General features: G+C 34.8%; 1 protein-coding gene across 5 annotated transcripts in view; it reads right to left on the bottom strand.

The window, feature by feature from the left end:
- The window catches only part of USP34 (ubiquitin specific peptidase 34), a 233,901-nt gene that overhangs the window by 120,709 nt on the left and 88,546 nt on the right, over positions 1–24,646 (bottom strand). For 4 of the 5 annotated variants that reach the window (XR_006815060.1, XM_045979050.1, XM_045979054.1 and 1 more), the window contains exons 11-18: positions 16,645–16,770; positions 16,337–16,466; positions 15,634–15,669; positions 15,172–15,302; positions 14,270–14,880; positions 11,511–11,725; positions 7,792–7,907; positions 7,573–7,700 (exon numbers count right to left, since the gene is read on the bottom strand). Coding sequence is in view for 4 of the 5 variants with exons in the window: in XM_045979050.1 (XP_045835006.1) it covers positions 7,573–7,700; positions 7,792–7,907; positions 11,511–11,725; positions 14,270–14,880; positions 15,172–15,302; positions 15,634–15,669; positions 16,337–16,466; positions 16,645–16,770 (1,493 nt within the window). In the remaining variant the exon portion in view is untranslated. The remainder of the gene's footprint in view (positions 1–7,572; positions 7,701–7,791; positions 7,908–11,510; positions 11,726–14,269; positions 14,881–15,171; positions 15,303–15,633; positions 15,670–16,336; positions 16,467–16,644; positions 16,771–24,646) is intronic. The other variant, XM_045979052.1, reaches the window with a different exon arrangement.

The following is a 24,646-nucleotide window of genomic DNA, read 5'->3' as shown; positions in this document are numbered from 1 at the left end:
AAACCCAAGTTTTAAAATCCCAATCCAAGATTTTTAAAGTAAAATACACTATAAGTATGTAAGTACAAAAACAAATGAAGAACATTTAAAGATAAAGAACTTCCATAGAAAAAAAACTAAGTTGTCGGTGCTTGAGGATTTAATCAAGGAAAATAGGGACAAGCAGTTTATTAAGTATGTTATCTAGAACAGAGCTTCTCAAAGTTTAATGTGCACTTTATTCACTTGGGTAAATTTTGTTCAAACGTAAATTCTGACTGCCATGTCTGAGTTAAGAAATTTTTCTAACTAGCTCACAAATGATACTCAAACTGCTGGTTTGTGGCCACATTCTGAGCAGCAATAATATAGAGAACATTTTTCAAACTACACAAATTATCCCTTTCTCCCCAATTCTCACTTAATATGAGCTGCATCCAAGTTGAAAATCACTTCAGTATAAGCCACTTTAATAATGGAAGCACACCATACACTTCAAGAATGAAGGACCAAAAAAGGAGTGAGAAATCACTCTGCAACTTCAAGTAGATCTGAGTATACCTATCTTGGCAGGCATGGGGATGGGGGGGGTGGTATAGGGAAGACAGAGACGTACACATCCCAAAAGTATTGGTAGGCAAGGAGGTTGACTGCATGAGACTAGAAAGAAGGAAGACAAACTCTAATGAGGTAGTGAATTCTTTTAAGTAAACTATATTGCTTCATGAAAAAATTTTTAGAAAGAGTAAAATAAGGTATACAAGTCCCCCAAAATGCCTATTTTTGAGAAGAGTACCAGGAAAATCAGAACATACAGCTGCACTGTAAATATCAGGTAGGAAAAATTAAAGAGAAAAGAAAACTTCCTGTTTCTGAATAAAAAAGTTGGAGAAATGCATTATCTCTTTACATTAAGTTGGACTACAAAGCCCTATGTGCTCCCAATTCCTCTTATCAGTCTAACTAAAACTTCCTTCCTATTTTTCTCTTTACTTTTCCCACCACACAAACATACAAGCACACTCCTGCCTCAGAACTTTGTTACTGCCTCTACTTGAAATGCTCTTTATCTAAACATCTCTATGCAGAACTCCTTCCCATACTTTACTCAGGTCTTCTCAAATGTCAACAAGGATGACCCTGACAATTCTATATTAAATAACACTCTTCCACTTTATTCATGATTCCTTCCCAATTTTTCTTCATTCATCATCACCTAATGAATAATCCCTTAATGCATCTACCCTAGAATGTGCTTGATGAAGATGAAGGCAATCATATTAATTAAAAAGCACTGCATATGGTGCAAAATGAATATATATTAGCTTAAATAATGATCTAATAAAGAACTTAAAGGCAAGATTTTCAAGAAAGGAGGAAGAACAACAGTGTAAAATGCTAATATAGTCACGAAGGATGAGGGCAGAAAAAAAATACCACCAGATGACAAAAGACACAGCATGTTAATAGAATGCTAGAAGACCAAAACCACATTGGTACAGATTAAGGAGTAACAGTTAAATCATAGAAACAGTAAGTGCCTAATAAATATTCTTTAAATATTTAAAAACATTTAAATTTGGGGGCGCTTTGGTGGTCCAGTCGATTAAATGTCTGCCTCTTGACTTTGGCTCAGGTCATGATCTCAAGGTCATGAGATCTAGGGCTCTGCACACAGCAGCAAGTCTGCTTGAGATTCTGCCCTCTGCCCCTCTTCCTCTCCCCAAAATAAGTAAATCTTTTTTTAAAAATTTAAATATTTAAGTATATTTTTTAATATTAAAATTGTCAGTTTTTTTCAAGAAGGTATACATTGCTGATGCTTAGGAAAATGGACTATGAGAATCAGGGGGAATCAACTGTAGATTCTTTATCTAAAATCTCCTGTCAAGGGGCACCTGGGTGGCTCAGTTGATTAAGCAACCAAATCTTAATTTTAGCTCAGGACATGATATCAGGGTTGTGAGATCAAGCCCTGCATAGGATCCCACTTTGGGCATGAAGCCTGCTTAAGATTCTCTCTCGCCCTCTCCATGGGCCTCCCCCACCCTGTAAAAAATCAAATCAAATCAAATCTCTTGACAATATTTCAGAAACATTAGTGGAGTTTTTCCTAAAAATTAAGACATAAAAAAATAGAATGTAAAATATATATTAATTTGATCTAATGCTTTACAAACATAAAATCAATACAGTATATCACAAAGAAAAAATATAGAAAAACTACATCTAAAATCACGAAAGCAAATTTCAAAATTATTTTAACAGTGGTTTTAAAATACAAAGAAACAGGGACACCTGGGTGGCTCAGTAGGTTAAGCATCTGCCTTCAGCTCAGGTCATGATCCCAGGGTCCTGGGATCTAACCCATGTCGAGCTCCCTGCTCAGCAGGGAGTCTGCTTGTACCTCTCCCTCTGCCCTCGCCCACCCCCACAGCCACCTTGTTCTCTCTCTCAAAAAAAATAAAATCTTTAAAAAATAAAATACAAAGAAACAAAGACTAGAAAGAGATATATCTAATGTTAAGAAGATACTATGACAAGTCTTATAGTGTACAATAGTTGTTATTTTCTGAAAATCTTATTATCTCTTATAGTCAATGGTGTTAAAGGTCTAAATTGTTTAAACTTACTTTCTAAATTTTCCACAATAAACTGTTTTCATTTTATAAAATGTAATGCTGCTTGACAATACATAATAGGAAACTAGGTGATGAGTGGATATTGGTTGAAATGAACGTATAATGGTGTGGTTCATGTACTAGAATAACCAAGAATACAAATGTAGAAATGAGACTCATCTTTCATCTACTCCTACTGGAAAAGGAATCCTTTTTGCCACAATTTATAATATAAACACTGAGTTATCAGGGAATGATTATATTTTATAGAAAAACATTTCTTTAAAAGTCCATTAGGTTATCAGAAAAATTCCATTTTTCTTTAAAAAATTCAAACATACAAAATGTTTGTAAGAAATGACCAAATCCACATTCAAAGTGAATTCTAAATACTAGTAGTGAACCCAAAATACTGTAACTTTTTACTTAAACTGACAAATTTAAAAGGAAAAATGATATAAAGTACAGATTATAGACTGCAAATTAGTAACACAGATACAAAATGGGTAAGATAATTTGTTTGGTGATAATAATTTATACTTCAGTGTTAAAGGAAACATCACAAGATCTACTAACTTATTCTTAAAATTATGTTGTAGAATTTCTCCTGTAATGACTACAAGATGTTATACTAACATATCAACTTTTTTGCCCAAAGTTTTGATCGCTGATATGCTTAGAAAACTCAGTATTAAAAAAGGGGGGTCATTATATTCAAACCTACCTTTCACAATTTCTTCTAAGGGTGAAAGTTTCAAATAACAAAACACAATCATAGGCAACTGTGTTTAGGATAAAAAAGTTCAATGATCCAGAGTAACAAAAGACTAATTTTAGACTTAATAAAAGTGTTATTACCCTAAACTGCCCTCCTTGCTTCAATCTAGGCAACAGTGTGGTATTCCTGTGGTATTGCCAATGAAATGTTATGCTGCCTTCACAAAATGAACACATTTGCTGGTCTTATTCAGAAAATCATGTCTGAATGATTTTCCCTAATCCTGGACTCCATATCTAAAGACTGGTGTGTTCTATAAAATGCTACTTAGTCATCATAAATTTTAGTATTCTGAAAGTTGACATGAAATGCTATACATAATATAGTCTTTAAAAGAGGAAAACAAAAGTAGCATATAGACCATGCATTTCTTAATAATAATTTAAACCTCTACTTATATAAAACAGGACCCCTGACACATGACCATTTTACTCAAGAAATCTTTTGTACACAAAGGGAAAAACTTTAAGCATGTGTTTAAGTACCTACAGAGGATCAAGAACAGAAAAAAATAGCACAGAGGATAGATTTCCAGTCTCAATTCAATTCTTGGAGGGGGATAGAAACTTAGAAAATACCTAAGCACAGGATATGGACCTGCCTTCCAGTAAACAAAATACCAAAAGGGCTGATTACAACCCAACCCCCACTTCCAACCTACCAAGTGAACAGCAATCTTACCTCATATCAAGCTGAAAAGTAGTGGACTCTTCACTGTGGGAGCTACTGTCTGCCTCATGCTTTCACTTTGTGAAAACATTCTGCAAACCAGTCTACTATGTGTTTCTATAACTTTTAACTTCCTGCACTCAAAATGTCATTATGTGCCCTATAAAATAATCTGCCTGAGGCTAAACACACGATGCATATCACAGAGACTACAAAGACATTTTTAGAAAGTGTTTGCAATGGTTCTATTTAAATGAGAGAATTATGGGCAATTTGTAGTAGACTTTTTTCTTTTTCAGATCGCCATGCTTCCTGAGAATAAGCCTACATTACTGTTCCATAAAAGCTAAGTTCCTTTTATCAAATAAATTGGAATATGACCACAGAAAAGGAAAAACAAAAAATGCTGAGAGATCTATAAACCATGGCAAATAAAAGTACTGCAAAGAAAACTTGTAAGTTAGCAGAGAGAAAATAAAAAGCTAAAACCTCCCTAAGTACATAAAAAACTGACATCATTTGGAAGTAGACTTCTGTGTTCTTCTGTCAAATGTCAGGAAAATGCTAAATGAGTTAAGGTTGCAGGTGGCCCATTAGTTTCAACATAAGGAAGTGCTTTTCTATTAATATTAGCATCCTTGCGCAACATTTCTTTCTGACGATAAACTCAGGGGGCAAGATTTGAGAAAAGATTCTTGTGTTTTGGATGGGATTTCTAAAACTCTGAGGTCACTACTGACATTTTTAGCCAAGTAATCCTTTGTTATGGAGGGGCAATCCTCTGCACTGATGGGTATTTGGAAGCATCCCCGGCCTGTAATCATACCTCCAATCTTATTCATTAGAGTGACAACCAAAAATACGTTGGCTGACATTGCCTCGGGGGCGAGGGCGGGGCATGATTCACTGGTTTTCAGGAAACCCAGACTAATGATGCACAAAACTTTTTTTCGACGTGCGTAACTTTGGTAAGTTCAGCTGGTATACACCAGATGTGCTGCATACTTCCTATACTGAAAAATACCACTGTGCTCTAATTATCATATATGACTGTCATTCACTACAAAACTAGCATGATATAGCAACCATATCAAGAGTCGTTTGAATGTAAAATTAGCTTCAACACAATAATGTTTACTACATACTTCATAAAACTTTAACTATAGTAGGATACAGAAACTGACTTGAACAAACAAAATGTTTCATCTTCAAGTAATTTGAAAGTGAACAAATTAAAGCTTAATAAAAAAAAAAACCCAGATTGACAATTTTCCATTTTACACACAGACTTTTCCTTTTGTCCCTTTAAAGTTTCCCTACTTTTTTCTAAAAAAGATTTTATTTATTTATTTGAGAAAAAATGAGAGAGAGAAAGAACATGAGAGGGGAGAGGGTCAGAGAGAGAAGAAGACTCTCTGCTAAGCAGGGAGCCTGATGGGGGATTTGATCCTGGGACTCCAGGATCATGATTTGAGCCGAAGGCAGTCACTTAACCAGATGAGCCACCCAGGCACCCCTAGTCTCCCTACTTTTAAGAGAAAGATATGTTCATTACAGAAAAACTAGGAATAGAAAAGCATAAAGAAGAAAAAAATAATTCAATCCTTTCAGAAAAAAACCATTTTACTACAGCTCACATATTGCTTGCAATCTTTTTAACAGACAGGCCTACAAGTACATGCCCATATCATTGTATAATCTTTTTAAAAAGGAGCTCTTTAAAGGCTGCATGATATTTTATCTTTCACATAGTTTTACAGGAGTACACATAGAAAAACATGTATAAATCTAACAACTGAAAATATCAGAAGGTGAATATACCTGTAACAACCAGCACTCACTCAAGAAATAAATTATTACCAACATACTTCTGTCCTTCATTGTGTCCCTTTCTCCAGTCACTAATAACCGAACAGTAAAAATTATCCTGATGACTAAATACATTTTTCTCTTTGTAAACTTCACATAAATGGAATAATAGTGATATATTCTCTTATATCTGGCTTCTTTCACTCAACATTATGTTTGTGAGTTTCATCCACACTATTCCATAATTCATTCAATGTTACTGCTGTAACTTCATTCAACAAACAATCCACAATTTTCCTTTCTACTCTTTTTTGGCATTTGCACAGCTATACAGAAACTCTAGTTATTTTCAATAGTGCTGCTACGAACATTCTTGAACGTGCCTTTTGGCCATCACCTGGATGTATTTCTGTAACACACATACTTAGCAGTGGAATTACTGGGCCATAGGGTATACATACAGACACACATATGGGAAATATAAATTGATACAATCACTTTAAAAAACTTCAGTGTTTCAGAGTGCCTGAGTGGCTCAGTTGGTTAAGCATACGGCCTTCAGCTCAGGTCTTGATCCCAAAGTCCTGGGATCAAGTCCCCCTCAGGCTCCCAGCTCCATGGGGAGTCTGCTTCTCCCTCTGACCGTTTCCCGTCTCATGTTCTCTCTCTCCTCTCAAATAAATAAATAAAATCTTAAAAAAAAAAAAAAAAAAAAAGCTTCGGTGTTTCACAAAGACTTCTAAAAGACACTTTAAAATCAACTGCTGTAATACCTACATAAATGATGAATTATCATCTAGCTATTAAAAGCATTCCTTTTAAAGAATATATGCCAAATGTTGCAACTGATCCACTAACAGAGGTCTATTAGTGGTTTCTTATACCTGTATGAAGAAGCAATTTTTCTATTGTGATTGTTCAAATTACATAGCCCACAAAAGACCCAAAGCAGAAAATACCACACATACTTTTTCTAATTTAACTGAGTAAAAAAATAGTTTAAAGCACTTAAATATTCAGTAAAATTAAACATTTATATCAGTCTTAGGCAGAGGTAACCTGAAAACATTATATGACTACAAAATAGTACAACAGATTCAATTAGTAACTGAATTCACTATATCAGAGAATGGCATTTCCAAAGCCAATGGAAGAGGCCTGAAAATCAACAAATTTGCGGTAATCATCTCAGATGCAGTAAAAGTATATAAATACACGGTGGAAATCAAACTAGAAACCGCCACTAACCTAACTCTTTATGCACTACAGAAGTCAAGACACCAAAGATCAATTCACTTAGAAGAACAATACCATTATCAAAATATTTATACTTCAACTTAAGTTTAACTTAGTTTATCTTATTTAGGTTCTTTAATATATGATACAGTTAAAGAACATTTAACTAATTTGAAGACACAGCAGTTACCACTATGTTCCCAGAAAAAATGAAGAGTATTATAACTTTGTTTCTATTGGGTATCTAATCAAGAGGGACCACGTGCTGAAAAAGCAAGACTGACCGATTTAAAAAAAAAAAAAAAATCTTATGAATTAAAAATCTTCAAACCTAATATGAAAGCCACACTTACTTAAAAAAAAGGGGGGGGGGCTAATAATGGTACATTACATGCTATGAATCCACCAACACCTACTCAGTAAAGAATATACAAAACGAACCCTGACTATTACATTAAAAATTTTTAAATTCTTATTTACCTGTTATTTCCTAAATTTTCAAGGCAACCTTCAATGAATCTCATTCGAATCTGTCTATCCGTAAACCAACATACTAAGGAACAGAGAAGTTTCTCTGCTTCATTTATTAATCCTTCAGAAAGATTAACCTACAAAAAAAGTATACATATAAAGTTACTGTTTATCCTGATTGCATTTTGTTGTAATTTTGTCATCTTTTTGCTCTATTAGCTAACTTACTGCATCATCATCTTGGACTATATCCCACAACAAAGTGTTCCCTTTCTTGCAAACGTTATCCAAATTAATGTCTGTCACAGCATTACTGTTGAATTGATGTTTATGAACCGCAGGTCCTGAAAGGGCAAAATATAACACATTCTAGAGGAATTCAATAGGCAGAAATTGTGAATTACAGCATTCATAACATGAACAAATCCTAAGTATAAAAACAATATGAGGTTAACACAACAGTTGCTTTGTCAATGGCACAGTGTTATTTCAGTCTGATTACACCGAAGTTAAGGAAAAAGCTTTCCTCTCATGGTCTCTTCACTAATTTCTAAAAGTATAGTTGTTTTTTGCATGTCAAGAGACAGTATATAAATGTTTGAAACCCAAATGAAGCATAAAGATAATTTTCTTGAAATAATTCTATAGCCAAGGAACGTTCTTCTAAATTACCCTCTATATAGTATTTTATACCTCTATATTAAAAAAAATTTACTGGAGATGATTTACCCATAACAATCAAAGATTCTAATATAATAATTCAGAGTCCAAGCACCAGGCTAAATAAATTCTCATTAGCTTTCCTAAGGAAAAATGCTTGTCTTTTTAAACAACAATTAAATTTCCCTACTGAATGGTACATATACCTTGACTTCACTAAAATAAGAATTGTGCAACCATCACCATAAGGTTTAAAACATTTCACCACCCTACAACATTCTCTCATACCTAATTACAATTAATTCCTATCCCACTCCTCAGCCCTAATCCATTTTTCCAACCCCATAAATTAGCATTATCTAGAAATTTTATGTAAATGGAATCACAATATATGTACAGTCTTATGTCTGATTTTGTTCACTTAAGCAAAATTTTTGAGGTATATCCATGTCAAAGCACGTATCACTAGTGTGTTTTAATTACAAAATAATATTCTACTATGTGGATATACTTCATTTCAATATATCCAACAGTTAACAGACTTGGGAGTTTCTAGTCTCTGGCTAATATGAATAATGCTGCCATAAATGTCTGCATAACAAGTCTCTGTATGGATACATGCTTCCCTCTCTCTTTGGTAATCTGAAGTTGGTGATTCACAAGGTAAATGTGTGTTTAACATTTGAAAAAATTACCAGACAGGTTTCCAAAATGGTTATGCCATTTTATATGCCCACCAGTAGTCGATTAGAATACCAGTTACTGTTCCTCCACATCCCCACATCACATGGGCATGGTTTGCACTTTTTAATTTTAGCCATTCTAATAGGTGCACACTAGAATCTCATTAAGGTTTTTAAATTCGCAGCTCCCAAGTGACTAATGATGTTTACCCTCTTTTCAGGTGCTATCAGTCATTTGTATACATTATTTGCTAAATTACTACTGAGTGGCAAAAGTTCTTATATATTCTGAATTCAAGGCCTTTATTAGATAAACAATTTGTAAATATTTCTCCCAGATTTTGGCTTACCTTTTGGGGGTTTTGTTTTGGTATTTATTTTTTAATTAATTTTATTAAAATATAAACACATAAGCAAGACACAGAACATTTACAGCACCCCAAAAAGTTTCCTTGTGACCTTTTATAATCATTTCCCATAACCAAATCTTCAGTAATCATTAAGCAGATTTCATCCATTATAAATTACTTTTGAACATTCCAAAACTACATATAAGTGATACACAGTATGTACTACTCCTTTTTAGCTTCATTTGCTTAGAAAGATTTTTTTTTTTGAAAGATTTTTTTTTTATATTCACCCACTGTGCTGCATGTATTAGTAGTTCTTTCCTTTTTACTGATGAGTAAGTAGTATACTATGTGAATATACTATAATTTGCTAATCTACCAGTTAATCTCATTTGAGGCTCTTACGAGTGAAACAGGTATGAACATTCAATGTACAAATCTTTTTGTTTATATATGCTTTCATTTCTTAGGTAAATACTGAGAACATGAATTGCTGGGTCATATGGAGGGATACAAGTTCAACTTTACAAGAAACTTGTAAAATAGTTCTCCAAACTGGCTATATTATTTCATACTCCTCAACAGCAACGGAGAGTTCTAGTTGCTCTACATCTTAAGTATCATTTAATATGATTAGTTTCTAATTTTACACATTCGCGTAGGTGTGTAGTAGTATTGTACTGTGGCATTAATTTGCATTTCCCAGGTTAACTAGAGATACGAAGCATCATTTTTATGTATTTGCTAACCATTTTCTGGTATCTTCTTTTAACTATACAAAATTCTATTTGTCAATTTTTATTTAAAGATTTTATTTATTTGAAAAAAGGAGAGTGAGCACATGCAGGAGTAGAGAGAGGGACAGGGGAAAGAATCTTAAAGCAGATTCCACAGAGCCCAACATGGGGCTTGATCTCACAAGCCTGAGATCATGAAGTGAGTGAAACCAACTCAGACATTCAACTGACTAAACCCCCAGGAACCCCCTGCCCATTTTTAAAGTGAATTGTTTGTTTCACTCTATTGAAACAGTTCTTTGCAGTATTAAATACACAGCAATACAAGGTAGACTTGGAGAGCGTTAATATTATTATGTAATAATTCTGCTCATTTCTAACTTCATATACTAAAAAATACATATAATACTAAATAACAGGAAAAAAAAAACAATAAAAAAAGAATGGTGAAAATTTAGTAAATATAGTATAAAATTCAAATGACCTCAATCTTAACCTATTCATTTCTCCAAAACACCACAGTAACAATAAAAAAAAAAAAAAAAAAAAAAAAAAGAGTCAAGGTGCCCTTACCTATATTATGCACAAGTAACATTTGAAATTAGTAAGTTGCTGCCAAAGTCCACAAGTTATATGTCCAAATTTGATCATGGCTCTTTACATAAACCTAACCCATCAGTTTTACTTAGTCTGTAATGTGCTGACATCCCAAAACCCATTTCCTAAGCTAGCTCATGCTTATAATACCTTAAAAAAACCTTTAAAAAGTATGAGGTTGGACCTTTAATTATTTTAATGTATATACCACTTTTTTTTTTTTTGTAAGTATACTGACACACAATGTTCTATTAGTTTCAGGAGGCTAGACCTTTAAATTGCTAATCTAAAACTGTATTTCCCTCCTAATTTGTCTCCCTCTCCTCCTCCTTCTATTATTAACTCTTCTAACCTCCATTCTTCCAAGTATGGTCATATCCTATGACTTTTTTTTAGATTGATGTGAAGTGCTTAGAACGATCATCACTCCAGATGGAACACCTTCACTCCAGATGGAACACCTTGCCCTTTAGCAGTTACCTCTCCTCTTATTTTCCCCCAACCCTCCCTAGCCACATGCAACGACTAATCCATTTTCTATTCTCCACAAATTTGACCATGCTAGACATTTTACATAAATGGACTCATACAATGCATGACCTTGTGAAATCTCAATTTAGCTCTCAAAATTTCTAAATACACTTAATACAGCCATTTATTTTCTAAATCACGTTATAGTTTTACATATATTATTATATATTCCCTTTCCTAGCTAAATATCTCTTGATGGAAATGCAACTTTTATACTCATGATTAAGTATTCATAATAATTTCATTCCCTAGGAATGAAAACTAACCATATGAAAGTTCTCTGGCAAAACTATTTATGTATCATAACACTAAATGTTGAATTCTTTTAAGAATATAAATTGTTCCTCTATTTAAGCAAGTAATGTATTTTACTTACTACAGAATCTTACCTTGACTAAGATGTTCATGGTAAATAGATGCTAAATTGGGAAGATGTTGTTGGAGATGAGATGTTAGCTCTGCATGTGAATTAATCTGAACAAGTTCCTCTTCACACCCAGATTCTTCACCATCAAAATCAGCCATATTTTTTTCTGATTTTGCACTGACCTGGGAGCTACTGCAACTGACATCATCTGCACTTAACATATCATCAACCATATGCCTATAACACAGAGGAGAGGACCAAGTTAAACATACTCTGGGAATCACAAAAATTCTCAAACTATTCAGGCACAAGTTACATCACAGTCAAGAACAAATCTATATTTGTTTTGTAACTATATGGAATATTGTGAGCTTTATGAAAACTAAAAGCCCACACTTATAAGTACTGTATATTAATTATATAGTATACCCACATATTGGCTGACCCGTCAACACACTTCACTAAAACAAACTCAAAGAGAAACTTTAGAGAAGATCAGTAAACTAACCATTACATAATTACTTCATCAACTCAAATCACAATGTAAAACCTTAAAATTGATTTACATTTATTCATACAACTATGGGATTGAATGAGATTACTACCAGGAAAATACTTCAATTTAAGGCTGCAATCTAAATGTGGTTATTAACCAGGAGAATTTTATACAATACGAACACCTGTTAAAACAATAAGCACCTATTGGGGCACCCAGTTGGCTCAGCGGTTAAGCATCTGCCTTCAGCTCAGGACATGACTCCCGGGTTCTGGGATCAAGGCCCGCATTGGGCTTCCTGCTCAACAGACAGCCAGCTTCTCCCTCTTCCTCTACCGCTCCCCCTGCTTGTGCGTAAGCACTAAGCCTCGCCTTCCTCCCCCCCCCCCCCCGATTTCTTTGAGGGAGCACAAGTGTGCGCAAGCAGAAGGTTGGGCAGAGCAGGGGAGAGAGAGAATCTCCGGCAGACCCCACTGAGCCCAAAGCCCAACACCAGGCTTGATCCTCACAACTCTGAAATCATAACCCAAGCTCAAGTCAAAAGTTGGATGCCCAACACACTGAGCCATCCAGGTACCTCAGCACTCACTTATGAAACATATCATACCAGGCACTTTAAGGATGGCAAACAAAAAAGATGAAAAATAACATTAAAGGAGAAAAGGTCAGGATTTAGAGATTCACAAGTGGTACCATACACAGAGAATATGAATAGTGTCAAAACGGAAAAATTAAATCATTCCAGGTCTTGTGAAGTAGGGAACTGCTGTGGGTACAAAAACTTAAGGAACTGCAATGTGCCAAAATGAATATATTTCACCTCAGTTTTACAAACTAATTGCTTTGTCTTCCTTATGAGTTGTCCTGGGAAGAACTTTGAATTTTGTTTATATATAATATCAGACTATTAAACCACTGGTTCTCAATCACAGGTGACTCTGGTCCCCAGGGGGGAACACTAGAAAACGTTTTTAGAGATATTTTTGGTTATTACAACTTGGGAGATACTACTAGCATCTAGAGAGAGAGACTAGAGATGATGCTAAACATCCTACAATTCATTCACACAGCTGTAAATTCAAAACACAGAATTATCTGACCCAAAATGTCAATACTGACAAGATTGAGACAGCATCTAACTCACATGACAAGATTGAGACAGCTGTAAATTCAAAACACAGAATTATCTGACCCAAAATGTCAATACTGACAAGATTGAGACAGCATCTAACTCACATCTTAGTAATAAGAAATAATGGCAAAGAAAATAAGCAGTAATATATACATTGCTAGTCTATTTTCTATTTCATATATATATACACATAGACAGACACACACATACATATATGTAGTTCTTCCAAACACGCATACTGATTTCTGAAAAGCCTGGCAAATCATCGGGTCTAAAAAAACTCATCCGGATAAACCACGTATTTATATTTTATCATCAGTTCAAATATTACTACTTATAATGACAGTAATAAATAGTAGCTAACATTTATTGAACTCTTGTTATGTGCCAATCACATCGACCCATAAAACATTTACACTGAAGCCCAAAAGGTAAGTACTGTTGTTCCTTTTTTATAAATGAAAAAAATGACAGAAAAATTAAGTACTCTGCCCAATATCTGTAATACCTAGTAACAGAATCACTTACTTTTAATTACAAGTATATTTCACATACAATCAAAAAGCTTTATGCTGAGGCTTTGTCCTTACTAATACCCTAAAATTAGGATGTGTGTAAAATTTCCCTTTTTATTATCATACTTTAACAGAAGCTTCCGCAAGCAATCTTTTATCTGCTTTTAGGAATTTTACATGTAGCTGAAGATCTAGATCTGTGTTGTCCAATATGATAGCCACTAGCCACATGTGGTCATTGCACACACTAAAAAGTAGCTGGTCTAAACAGAGATGCAAATGTAAAATATACACAGAATACTGAAGCCTTATTACAAAAGAAAAATATCTGTTTTTACACTGATTACATGTGGAGAGATTTTAGAAATTACTGATTTAAATAAAATTTATAATGAAAATTAATGTCTATTCCATTTTGCCTTTTAAAATGTGCTCAGAAGCAAATTAACAACGGCATGCTTGTAGCATGCATTTCAATTTACATTATACTCCTATCAACACTAATCTAGAATATATTGCAATTGAATGAATACAAGCAGTAACTGCTTCCCTAAAGGAAATATAAGCTCTTTTTTGGGGCTCTACCAACCGAGCCAGCCGAGCGCTCCAATATAATCTATTTTTTTGAGGAAACTTACCCATCATGGTGGTGATGGTGGTGGTGGTGGTGGTGGTGATGCTGTGGACCAATAAACTGCCGACAATTAAATAATTCATTCCCAATAGTCTCCCCAAGAAAGTCCCCAGTGCGTGTAATACAAGATTCCTGAGATGCTTGTGCTATATGAGCAGCATTCATTTCCCCTGAAATATCATGTTCTGGGTCTTCAGAGTGTGAACAGGCATCTAGCATTCGTATACGATTATCTACTGAAGGCATTGTCTCAGTGTTAAAAACCAGGTCCTTTCCTGTTCCATTGCTTGTCCCACTTCTTTCTGATGGGCCTTGAGAATCCCCTAAACAAATGCCTGCTTGACTTTCTAACTTTCTGTTCCGAAGATCTGTACCACAACTGCTTTTAGGAGGATTATGACCATGATCATCATCTTCATCTTCTTCTTTAAGGGCTTCAATATCTGCAATGTCTTCTGACTGTACCTCACTGCCAGGGCTCCCAGCTGACTGGCTTGCATGGCTAGAATTCACCTCATTGCTAGATCCATCACTGTGCCCACTACTGCTACCAGGACCACTGCTTCCATCTTCACCACTGTTGGCAGTTTCATCAGAACTTCCCTGCATGGATTCCTGTATTGAGAAAAAAAGCAGATTTAAGTAAATTTTTAAACTAGCAAGAAGAAAGTAACGGACATTAACACACTGTACTTTTTAAAAGGCTGCCACAATCTTGACATATTCCTTTAAACAATATAAAAAGAATTAAAAACACACACAAAATTTTAAATAATCTCAATAATAACTATTTACAGGAAAGGCCTGAACATGAATCATGTTTATATTCCCAGTTCAAAGGATATACATGGCAGAAACCCCAAAATCCAAAAATCTTGTTAAAGTGGAGGAAAACTGTTTTCATACCTCTGTGTCTGAAAGTCGTTGTTGCACATGTTTCGTTCTATTAATAAGCTGCTCATCCATTTCAATGTCACTGCCTCCACTCTGATGGGTATCACTGTTATCACTGCTTTGAGGACTAGCTGCAGGTGACCCTATTATTAAATAGATTTTTTTTGTTTTTACTCCTAATTTGTATTAACATATATTTAGCATAATGACATAATCCTTTGATTCTTTTATTTACAAAAGCTTTACTCTAAATAGCCAAAAATATAATCTGGAAATCATTAACATTTGCCAATTATTTCTAAAGAGGATAAACATGACCTCGACTGAAAGTAAGATGGAAAACCAGTTAAGGGTTTATATCTGCTCAAGAAAAATTTCATGGCTTTGAAACAAATATATATAAAATTAACTCTAGATGATCATGAAATCTAAACTACACGTCATCTTGCCATGCATTTCTAAGGCTCAACTTACAAGGTGATGGAGCTGCTCTTCTGAGCTCTTCTTCCTCTGAAGGAAAATGAAAAAAGAGGAGGGTTTTTCTAAGTGACTGAGCTTCTTTGGAATGGATTATCAATTGCTCTTATTATTACTGCATAATCAATAAGGTACAGGCAGAGAAACCTGAAATAATTGACGTCCCTAACACCTACAGTAATAGTTGTGGGTGTCTGACTAGAAAATCCTAAGAAAAGCCTAGTATATGATGCCAGGAGACAAAAATGGGGCAAAGTTGGTAACGTTTTAGAAAGCCCTGTGAAGTTACACATATAAAAGCACACATAAAACATCTAAAGTGATAGACAACTTTTGAATTAGAAAACACACAGAGATACTGCACCATCATATTCTGCTCTCAAAATTATTTCTAAAACAAAGCATGTTGTTTGTTTTCTAACCAAAAGCTCCAAAGCTGTTATGAAATAGTTGCCTCCCCCGAGCCCAAGGAAATACACTAATGAGAGAAAATTCTAATAACTACTGCAACTTCATTACTGTTCTTTACTTGAAAGGTAAACCAGAAAATTAGCTAACCCCAATTTATTAACCCTTTCACAAACACTATAGCTCCCATCTCAAATTTATTTTGAAGTTAATACTGAATAGAAACTACTTCAAATTAGAATGATAAAGTTTAAAAAAACTGACTTTAAAAAATACATTACAGGTTACTAACCTTTCTTATTTCCAATGGGAAGATTAGTATTTAATAAAGATGCAAAAGAACTCTGTTTAGACAGCTGAGCCTTAGCTGCTAGTGCATTATTCCATAATGCTTTAATTAACATCGATGCCAAGTACAATGTCTTTAAAAAAAAAAAAAGACGCTGATATTAACATTTCATAACAAATTTAATATCCTTTTGCCTAAATGAAATGCTAGTAATAACCTACAAATTAAGTTACCTGAATGGCAAATAAATTTCACTTAAAACAAACAAACAAACAAACAAAAAACCTGACATCATGGTTTGAACATTTTACCTGCTCAGTATGAACACTTGGCTCAAGAGCTGAGACCAAATTAAGGAGATGTCTAAGTGGTACTGGATCCAAATTCTTGATGAGTGAAGGAAATAAGTCATGTATATACCGACTACAATGTTTCAACTAGAAAATAAAAGTAGAGACAATAATCAAAAATAATTACATTACATAAATAAATAACCTGATGCCGAAAGTTCCACAGTTAAAAGGAAAGTAGCTGAAACAGTAATTTATATTTTAATATGTTGCGAAAATGCTAATTACCAAATGTCATAAATGGCAGTACATAAAATGTGAGAGTAAAATTCCACTTAAGCATAACTTTAAAAAAAAAAAAAAAAGCGTAACTTTATCTTATTCAAACCAACCACAAGATTACTTTTCCAACCACAAGAGGGAAGCCCACAATAAAAACAGTTTCTGGAATCCAAGTATAAAGAAGATTCCAATTAAATTTATATACATATCATTAAAGTAAAAACAAGTTAAATAGTATATTAAAACATAAGCCATTACAAATATAATAAATTCCAATGATAAGAGAAAACCAAAGTATTATTTAAATTATACTATATTTCTCATATTAATGGTTATGAAGTATCCGTATAACATGTTCATTTTACTAAGGTACGCAATAGTAACTCCCTTAAAATAAAGGTCTACATGGTAATAAACCTAGAAACAGTCTCCTTTCTTATACTAATTAGAGTAACAAATATGAGGGAAAGTATAACATTTACAAAGATGTGACTATTAAATATTACAACGAGATGTAAATGTCTTTTGTAGTCATGAAGCTACAAACTATGAAATCAAGATACACAACGAAGTTTAGTAATTACCAAATTGAGGGTTCCAAAGGTAAAAACCCGAGGTATCCAACTTCTCTCCTATACATAAAAACTCATAACAGAAAATGTACATTTTTCTATTCTAAAACACTAACTTCTATATTTTTCAGGCATGAATCATATGAAATCTCTTCTGCTATATCCCCTATTAGGGTAAATATGCACAACTGAAATTTGAAACAGAAGATGAAATAAAAGTAATAAAATAACTGGAGAAATTCCTCCATAATCGGTGACTTTTTATAAACTATTTACATCATTTGAGATGAAGGATAAGTAAATTATCAATTACAATTTATTGTTTTTATAGGTCTTAACTAAGAATGTTAGTTTTTTTTTTTAATATATTTTTTAAAGATTTATTTATTTGTCAGAGAGAGTGAGCGAGAGAGCAAGCACAGGCAGACATAGTGGCAGGCAGAGGCCGAGGGAGAAGCAAGCTCCCTGCCGAGCAAGGAGCCCGATGTGGGACTCAATCCCAGGACGCTGGGATCATGACCTGAGCCGAAGGCAGCCGCTTACCAACTGAGCCACCCAGACGTCCCAAGAATGTTAGTTTTAATACAACACTGATTAACAGCAGAGATTATACTAACAGTTTATACCTTTGCTGTTTGCAAACAAGTAACTATTATACTCTTCCTAATTAGAATGTAACAAATACACAATATGGAATAAATTTCTGACTTGCTGTCACTATGATCAATAGAATTTCCATAACAGATTCAATTTTCATAATCAAATACCTTACTGTTTTTAAATGACAAAACCCTTGAGAGATAATTATGTAATCCTATAATCCTATGAAAATATAAAGCTCTTATCGAGTTGTACAGCATGAAAGCAAATTCAGAAAATAAAGATTAAAAAATTTTTAAATTACAGCACTTCAGGGGCACCTGGGTGGCAGATGGGGGGGGATGGGTTAAATAGTTGATGGGGATTAAGGACAGTGCTTGTGATGAGCACCAGGTATTGTATGGAAGTGTTAAATCACTAACCTGTACACCTGAAACTAATACTACACTGTATGTTAACTAACTGGATTTTAAATTACAACTTGAAAAAAATGATAATATTGTCCTCCTAATAAATGTGTCCAAAATTTCTCCATTCCAACTGCAGACTGCTACCTTTGAATGATAAGAAGACACAAGAGTCAGGCTGCCATTATTTCAACCCAATTAAAACATATACACAAACAAGGTATAAGAAGGAAGAGTAAAGTGTGGCCCACTGAAATGAAAAATAAATCAATGGAAATATACCTAAGGAAGCCCATTTATCAGGCTCTCTCAACAATCATAAAACAGTTATCTTAAAGATGCTCCAAGACTTAGGGGCACCTGGGTGGCTCAGTGGGTTAAAGCCTCTGCCTTCAGCTCAGATCATAATCCCAGAGTCCTGGGATCGAGCCCCACATCAGGCTCTCTGCTCAGCGGGGAGCCTGCTGCCTCCTCTCTGCCTGCCTCTCCGCCTACTTGTGATCTTTTAAAGATTTTATAAATAAATAAAATTTCAGCTCAGATCATAATCCCAGAGTCCTGGGATCGAGCCCCACATCAGGCTCTCTGCTCAGCGGGGAGCCTGCTGCCTCCTCTCTGCCTGCCTCTCCGCCTACTTGTGATCTTTTAAAGATTTTATAAATAAATAAAATCTTTAAAAAAAAAAATGATCCAAGACTTAAAGGAAGAAAAGGACAAACGTAGGAAAACAGTGCCTGACCAAAATGAGACAATCATCAAAAAACAAATTCTAAAAAGGAGCTGTAAGAGATCAGAAGCTGAGGGGGCACCTGGGTGGCTCAGTGGGTTAAAGCCTCTGCCTTCAGCTCAGGTCATGATCCCAGGGTCCTGGGATCGAGTCCCACATCGGGCTCTCTGCTCAGCGGGGAGCCTGCTTCCTCCTCTCTCTCTCTGCCTGCCTCTCTGCCTACTTGTGATCTCTGTCAAATAAATAAAATCTTAAAAAAAAAAAAAAAGAAATCAGAAACTGAGAAGTAAAAGAACTAGAATGAAAATACAGTAGGTAAGGTTCAGCAGCATATCTGAGTAAGCAGAAGAAAAGAGCAAACTTGAAATTATGGAAACTGAAATTACTGAGTTTAAGGAACAGTAAAGAAATAATAAAGAAAAGCAAATGGATTCTAAGGGACTTGTGGGAACCATCAAACCTACCAACACACTCATAGGAATCCCAGAAGAGAAAGGTATACAAAGTAAAGATGAAGAAAAAATGGCTGAAAACTTTCAACTTTGGAAGACATGAATCTACAAATCCAATTAGGATAAAGTCAAGGAGCCCTAAGACCAACCTTATTATAATCGAACCGTTAACAGCCAAAGATGGTAAAATAATCCTGAAAACAGAGATAAGCAACCCACAAGGGATTTTCAGTAAGAGTATCAGCCAATTTCTAATCAAAAACCTTGGGATCCTGGGATCGAGTCCCTCATTGGGCTCCTTGCTCAGTGGGGAGCCTGCTTTCCCTCTGCTTGTGCTCTCAGTGAAAAATAAACAAATAAAATCTTCTTAAAATAAAACAAAAACAAAAACCTTGGGAACCAGAGGAAGTATGATATACTCAAAGGCTGAAAGAAAAAAAACTTTCCATTGAGAATTGTGTAACAGGAAAAACTCTCCTTATGAGGAAGGAATTAATACATTCCCAGATAAATAAAAGCTAAAGGAATTCACTACAACTAGACCTGCCCTGCCAGAAATGCTAAAGGAAGTCCTTCAGAATGAAATGAAAAGAATCAAAACAGTGACTAAAGACCTCTGATAAATACATAGGCAATTAAAAGCTAGTATCACTTTCATTTGTAACTCCTCCTTTTATCTGCTGTATGATTTCACAAAGGCAAAAGAACTATTTTTTTTTTAAGTTTTGTTTTTTTTTTTAATTTGACAGAGACAGACATAGCAAGAGAGGGAACACAAGCAGGGGAGTGGGAGAGGAGGAAGCAGGCCTCCCACTGAGCAGAGAACTCGGCTCAATTCCAGGACCATCAGGACCTGAGCTGAAGGCAAATGCTTAATGACTGAGCCAACCAGGCACCCTAAGAATTATTATTAATCTATATAACTGGGCACACAATATATTAAGCTGAAATCTGTTGTATGAATAACAAAAATGAGAAGGAGCTATACAGGAGTATAATTTTTGCATACTATTTAAGTTGACAAATTCAAATTAGACAGTAAAAGTCTTAAGATGTTAAATGTAATTTCCATGTTAAGCACAAATTATCTATAGAATATACAAAAAAAAGAAATGAGAAAGGAAATCCAAACTCCAAACAAAAATAAAAGGCCATAACAGAAACAACGGACAAAAACACTGTAAGACATATACAAAAGATATAGGAAAATGGCAGAAGTAAATCATCTTTGAGGAATTACTTTAAATATAAATGTTTTAGGAGTACCTGGGTCGCTCAGTCGGTTAGGCATCCAACTCTTGATGTCGACTCAGGTCACAATCTCAGGGTCGTGAGATCAAGCCCCATGTCAAGCCATGTGCTTAACAAAGAATCTGTTTGCCCCTCTCCCTCTGCCCCTCCCCCCAATTCATGCATGCACTCTCTCTCTGAAAACAAAATTTTTAACAAAAAATAAATACATATATAAACATATATACACACACACATAAATGGCTTAAACTCTGCAATCAAAGACAGAGATTGGTAGAAAGAATTTTAAAAACATGATACAACTCTATGTGTTCTACAAGAGACTCACAGATCCCCTGTGCAGTCAAAAAACTGGATATAACCCTGACTTCCAAAAACATAACTATTACAGCCTACGGCTGACTGTTAAGTCTAACCAAGAATATAAATCAATAATCTAAACCAGAATACCTATAACATAAATAGTTAACACAAATTTTTTGTTTCTATATAATATATACCATACTTTTATAATAAAGGAAATGTTAAGAAATTTGTTGAGAAAATATACATACAGTACTATACCGTATTTCTTAAAAAAAAAAAATCTGTATGTATGTGGACCTAGGGAGTTCAAACCTGTGTTATTCAAGAATTAACTGTACTTAAAAATTAATCTGACAAGAGGCAAGGGGAGACTGAGTGGCTCAGTTGGTTAACCATGTGACTACCGCTCAAGGCATGATCCTCAGGATTGAGCCCTATGTCGGGCTCCATGCTCAGCAAGGAGTCTGCTTCTCTCCCTCCCCCTTTGTTCATACCCCCACTCATATTCTCTTTCTCTCAAATAAATAAATAAAATCTTGAAATAAAATCTTAAAAAAAAAAGGATGTGAAATACTTGTATATTGAAAACTACGAGACACTGCTCAAGGAAATTAAGGTTTCAATAAATGGGAAGACATCCATGTTCATGGATAGGAAGACTTAACATGGTTAGTATGTTAATACTACCCAAAAGAGATCTATAGAGTCAACAAAATCCCTTCAAAATTCTAAGAGCCTTTCTGGAAAATGGAAAACGGAAAAGCCAATCCTCAAATTCATAGGGAATGGCAAGGAGTTCTAAAAGCCAAAACAATCTTCAAAAAGAAATCTGTGAAGCCTGCAAGAAAACAAGAGTAATTAGAATGTAGAAATGAAAACAGGAGGGGTAAAAAACAAAAACAAACACAAACACAAAAACACTAGGGGTGCCTGTTGGGGTCTTTAATCCAAGGAGTGAGACTGATACAAAGTGAAGGTCAAGCAAAGCTTTATTTGCTGCCAGCATTGAGAATCTAAACTGACCGGTTGGGGCCGTCTCTCCCAGCCTCACAGACTAGTTCTTATAGAGCAAAGGCCATGTGGTTGAGCCTGGCCACATACCGGTGGCCAATGAGATTGTAACACACAGAGAAAGTTGCATAGTCATGTTAGGTCTCATGCGGGTGGCCAACTGAATTACAATTTACCCTATAGTAGCTGTTTGAACTAGCCTATCACTCTGGTCAGAATTGGCACCCAAAAGGTGGGGTTTACATTCTTTGGTGGTTAGGGAGATAATATGTGTGCTTTACTGATTGGATGTCTCCACCTGACCTAACTCATCCTTGCATTTGGGCTTTATTATCTCCACCTGACCTGACCTGTCCTTGTATTTGGGCTCTGTTATCAGGGACTGGTCAACCATATTTTACTGGTTTCCAGATTTGCTTCTAAGTAAGTTGGGGGGGGGGCAGGGTCAGTTTAAATTTTACTACACAAACAACAAAATGGCTGTTTAACTGAGAAGGAGTCACTCTGGCTAAGTAGGCCCTTACAGTGCCTAGGTGGCTTGATCAGTTGAGCATCTGACTCTTGGTTTCAGCTCTGATCGTGAGTGCAAAGCAAGTGGGTTGTGGGACTGAGCTGCTTTGAGATTCTCTCCCTCTGTCCCTCCCCACACTCTTTCTCTTTCTCTCTCAAATAAATAAATAGGAAGGAAATAAAGAAAGAAAATAAGAAAGAAAGGAATGAATACACTAAATGTGGTATATATAAGCCATGGACTATTTGCCATAAAAAGAAAATTTTTATATAGGTGGTAACAGGGATAAACCTTCAAAAGCACTGTGTATAACAAGTCAAACAAATATTTTATGATTCTACTTAACTGAGGTACCCAGAAGAGGCATATTCATTTAGACAGAATGTAGAATAGAGGAAACCAAGAGCTTGTAGGAGGGAAAAATGAACAGTTATTGTTTAATAAGTATAGCGTTTTTGTTGCACATAGTGTCAAAGTTTTCGATACAGACTTTGGAGACGGTTACACTACACTAAATGTATTTATGGCATTGAACTGTATAGTTAGTAATGGTTAAAATGGTAAATTTTATGTTAATGTATATTTGTATCACAATAAAAGAATTAATGAAGAAAATAAGAGAAAAAGTAAATATAAGTGTTAAAAGGCATCAATCCAAAATTCAAACTACTACTCATGTCTACTACAAAGTTTTGAGGGGAAATAAGAGTGGCTTTAGTATCTATCATTCAAACACTTCAAGTACAAAGAAAACAGATATCTCAAGTATATAGTAACCCATAATAGAACACTCACAAATTTCTCTTTAGGAAAACAAAGGCTACTCAATGAAATCCACATGAATAAATACTCATTTATTCTGGAATGAAACAGAAATGAGGACAAAGGACTGGTGGTGAGTCATATACCTAAATACAAAATTAGCACTAAACAACTGTGTAGAAATTATGGTTCTAGTGTAGAATTTAAAACATATAAATTGATAAAGTACAAATATAGTAAAAACAGGGAAGCAGAAAATGAGAAAAGATAATGAGAATTCCCTCATCTTCTATAGAAAAGAATCAATCACTGTATTTTAGAATGAAAAGAAACAAACCCACAAAGAAAACGAAAATTAGTAATAGATACAAGGATTTCAACAAACTTCTAAAAGACTAAAATGAAAGGAATGCATTTTAAAACGTACAGGTGGAGAAGGATGTAATTCAGAGTAATTTGTGAGTGAGCTGCAGAGGAGATAAGTCAACCTTCCCACTGTAACTGGGGATGATACCAGACTCAGAGACCTAGATTTGATGGACAGCAGGAGATATGGAAATAAAAACACAGGATTTCCCTGAATACTCTTAATAACTGTATTTGTCAGCCATCAGTCAGAAAAACAGCAAAAGCCAACTTATTTATTCTACCCAGCTGCCAGGGCTCTCCCTTGGGTAAAAAATACATAAAACCATAGCTTTTAACCACAGATACTGGTATCCCTTTTCACTCTCTTTTAGAAGTCACACAGGCAGAAAGCCTAGTAGTGACTTTAATGAGAAAAGTACAAGTTGTTTTACCATTACTACCCTCGAAAATGTTTCCAAACAGGAGTCCACTTGAGAAATCTCGAATAAAAAAGTATTTCACAGCAGCCAACAATACCCAGGCCACTTACCTTGTCATCTTTCTTAAATATGAATGGATCACAAAGGCATAAATGAAGACACCCAACAACACATAAAAAGAACACAGCTCATGTTAAGAACTCTTAAGGCAGGAAGCAAAGAATTCAAATCTCTAAGATGTAACAGAGAAGGATATTACAGTGCCCAGATTCTAACTCAAGCAGTCATAACTTCACATACTAGTAGTATGTAATGTCTCATAAAGCAGTAATCTAAATGTGTACACTAGTACAC

The sequence above is a fragment of the Meles meles genome, chromosome 15, assembly GCF_922984935.1.
Source record: "Meles meles chromosome 15, mMelMel3.1 paternal haplotype, whole genome shotgun sequence".
In the NCBI taxonomy this organism is placed as follows: domain Eukaryota; kingdom Metazoa; phylum Chordata; class Mammalia; order Carnivora; family Mustelidae; genus Meles; species Meles meles.
This window is presented reverse-complemented; position numbering and strand designations above follow the sequence as displayed.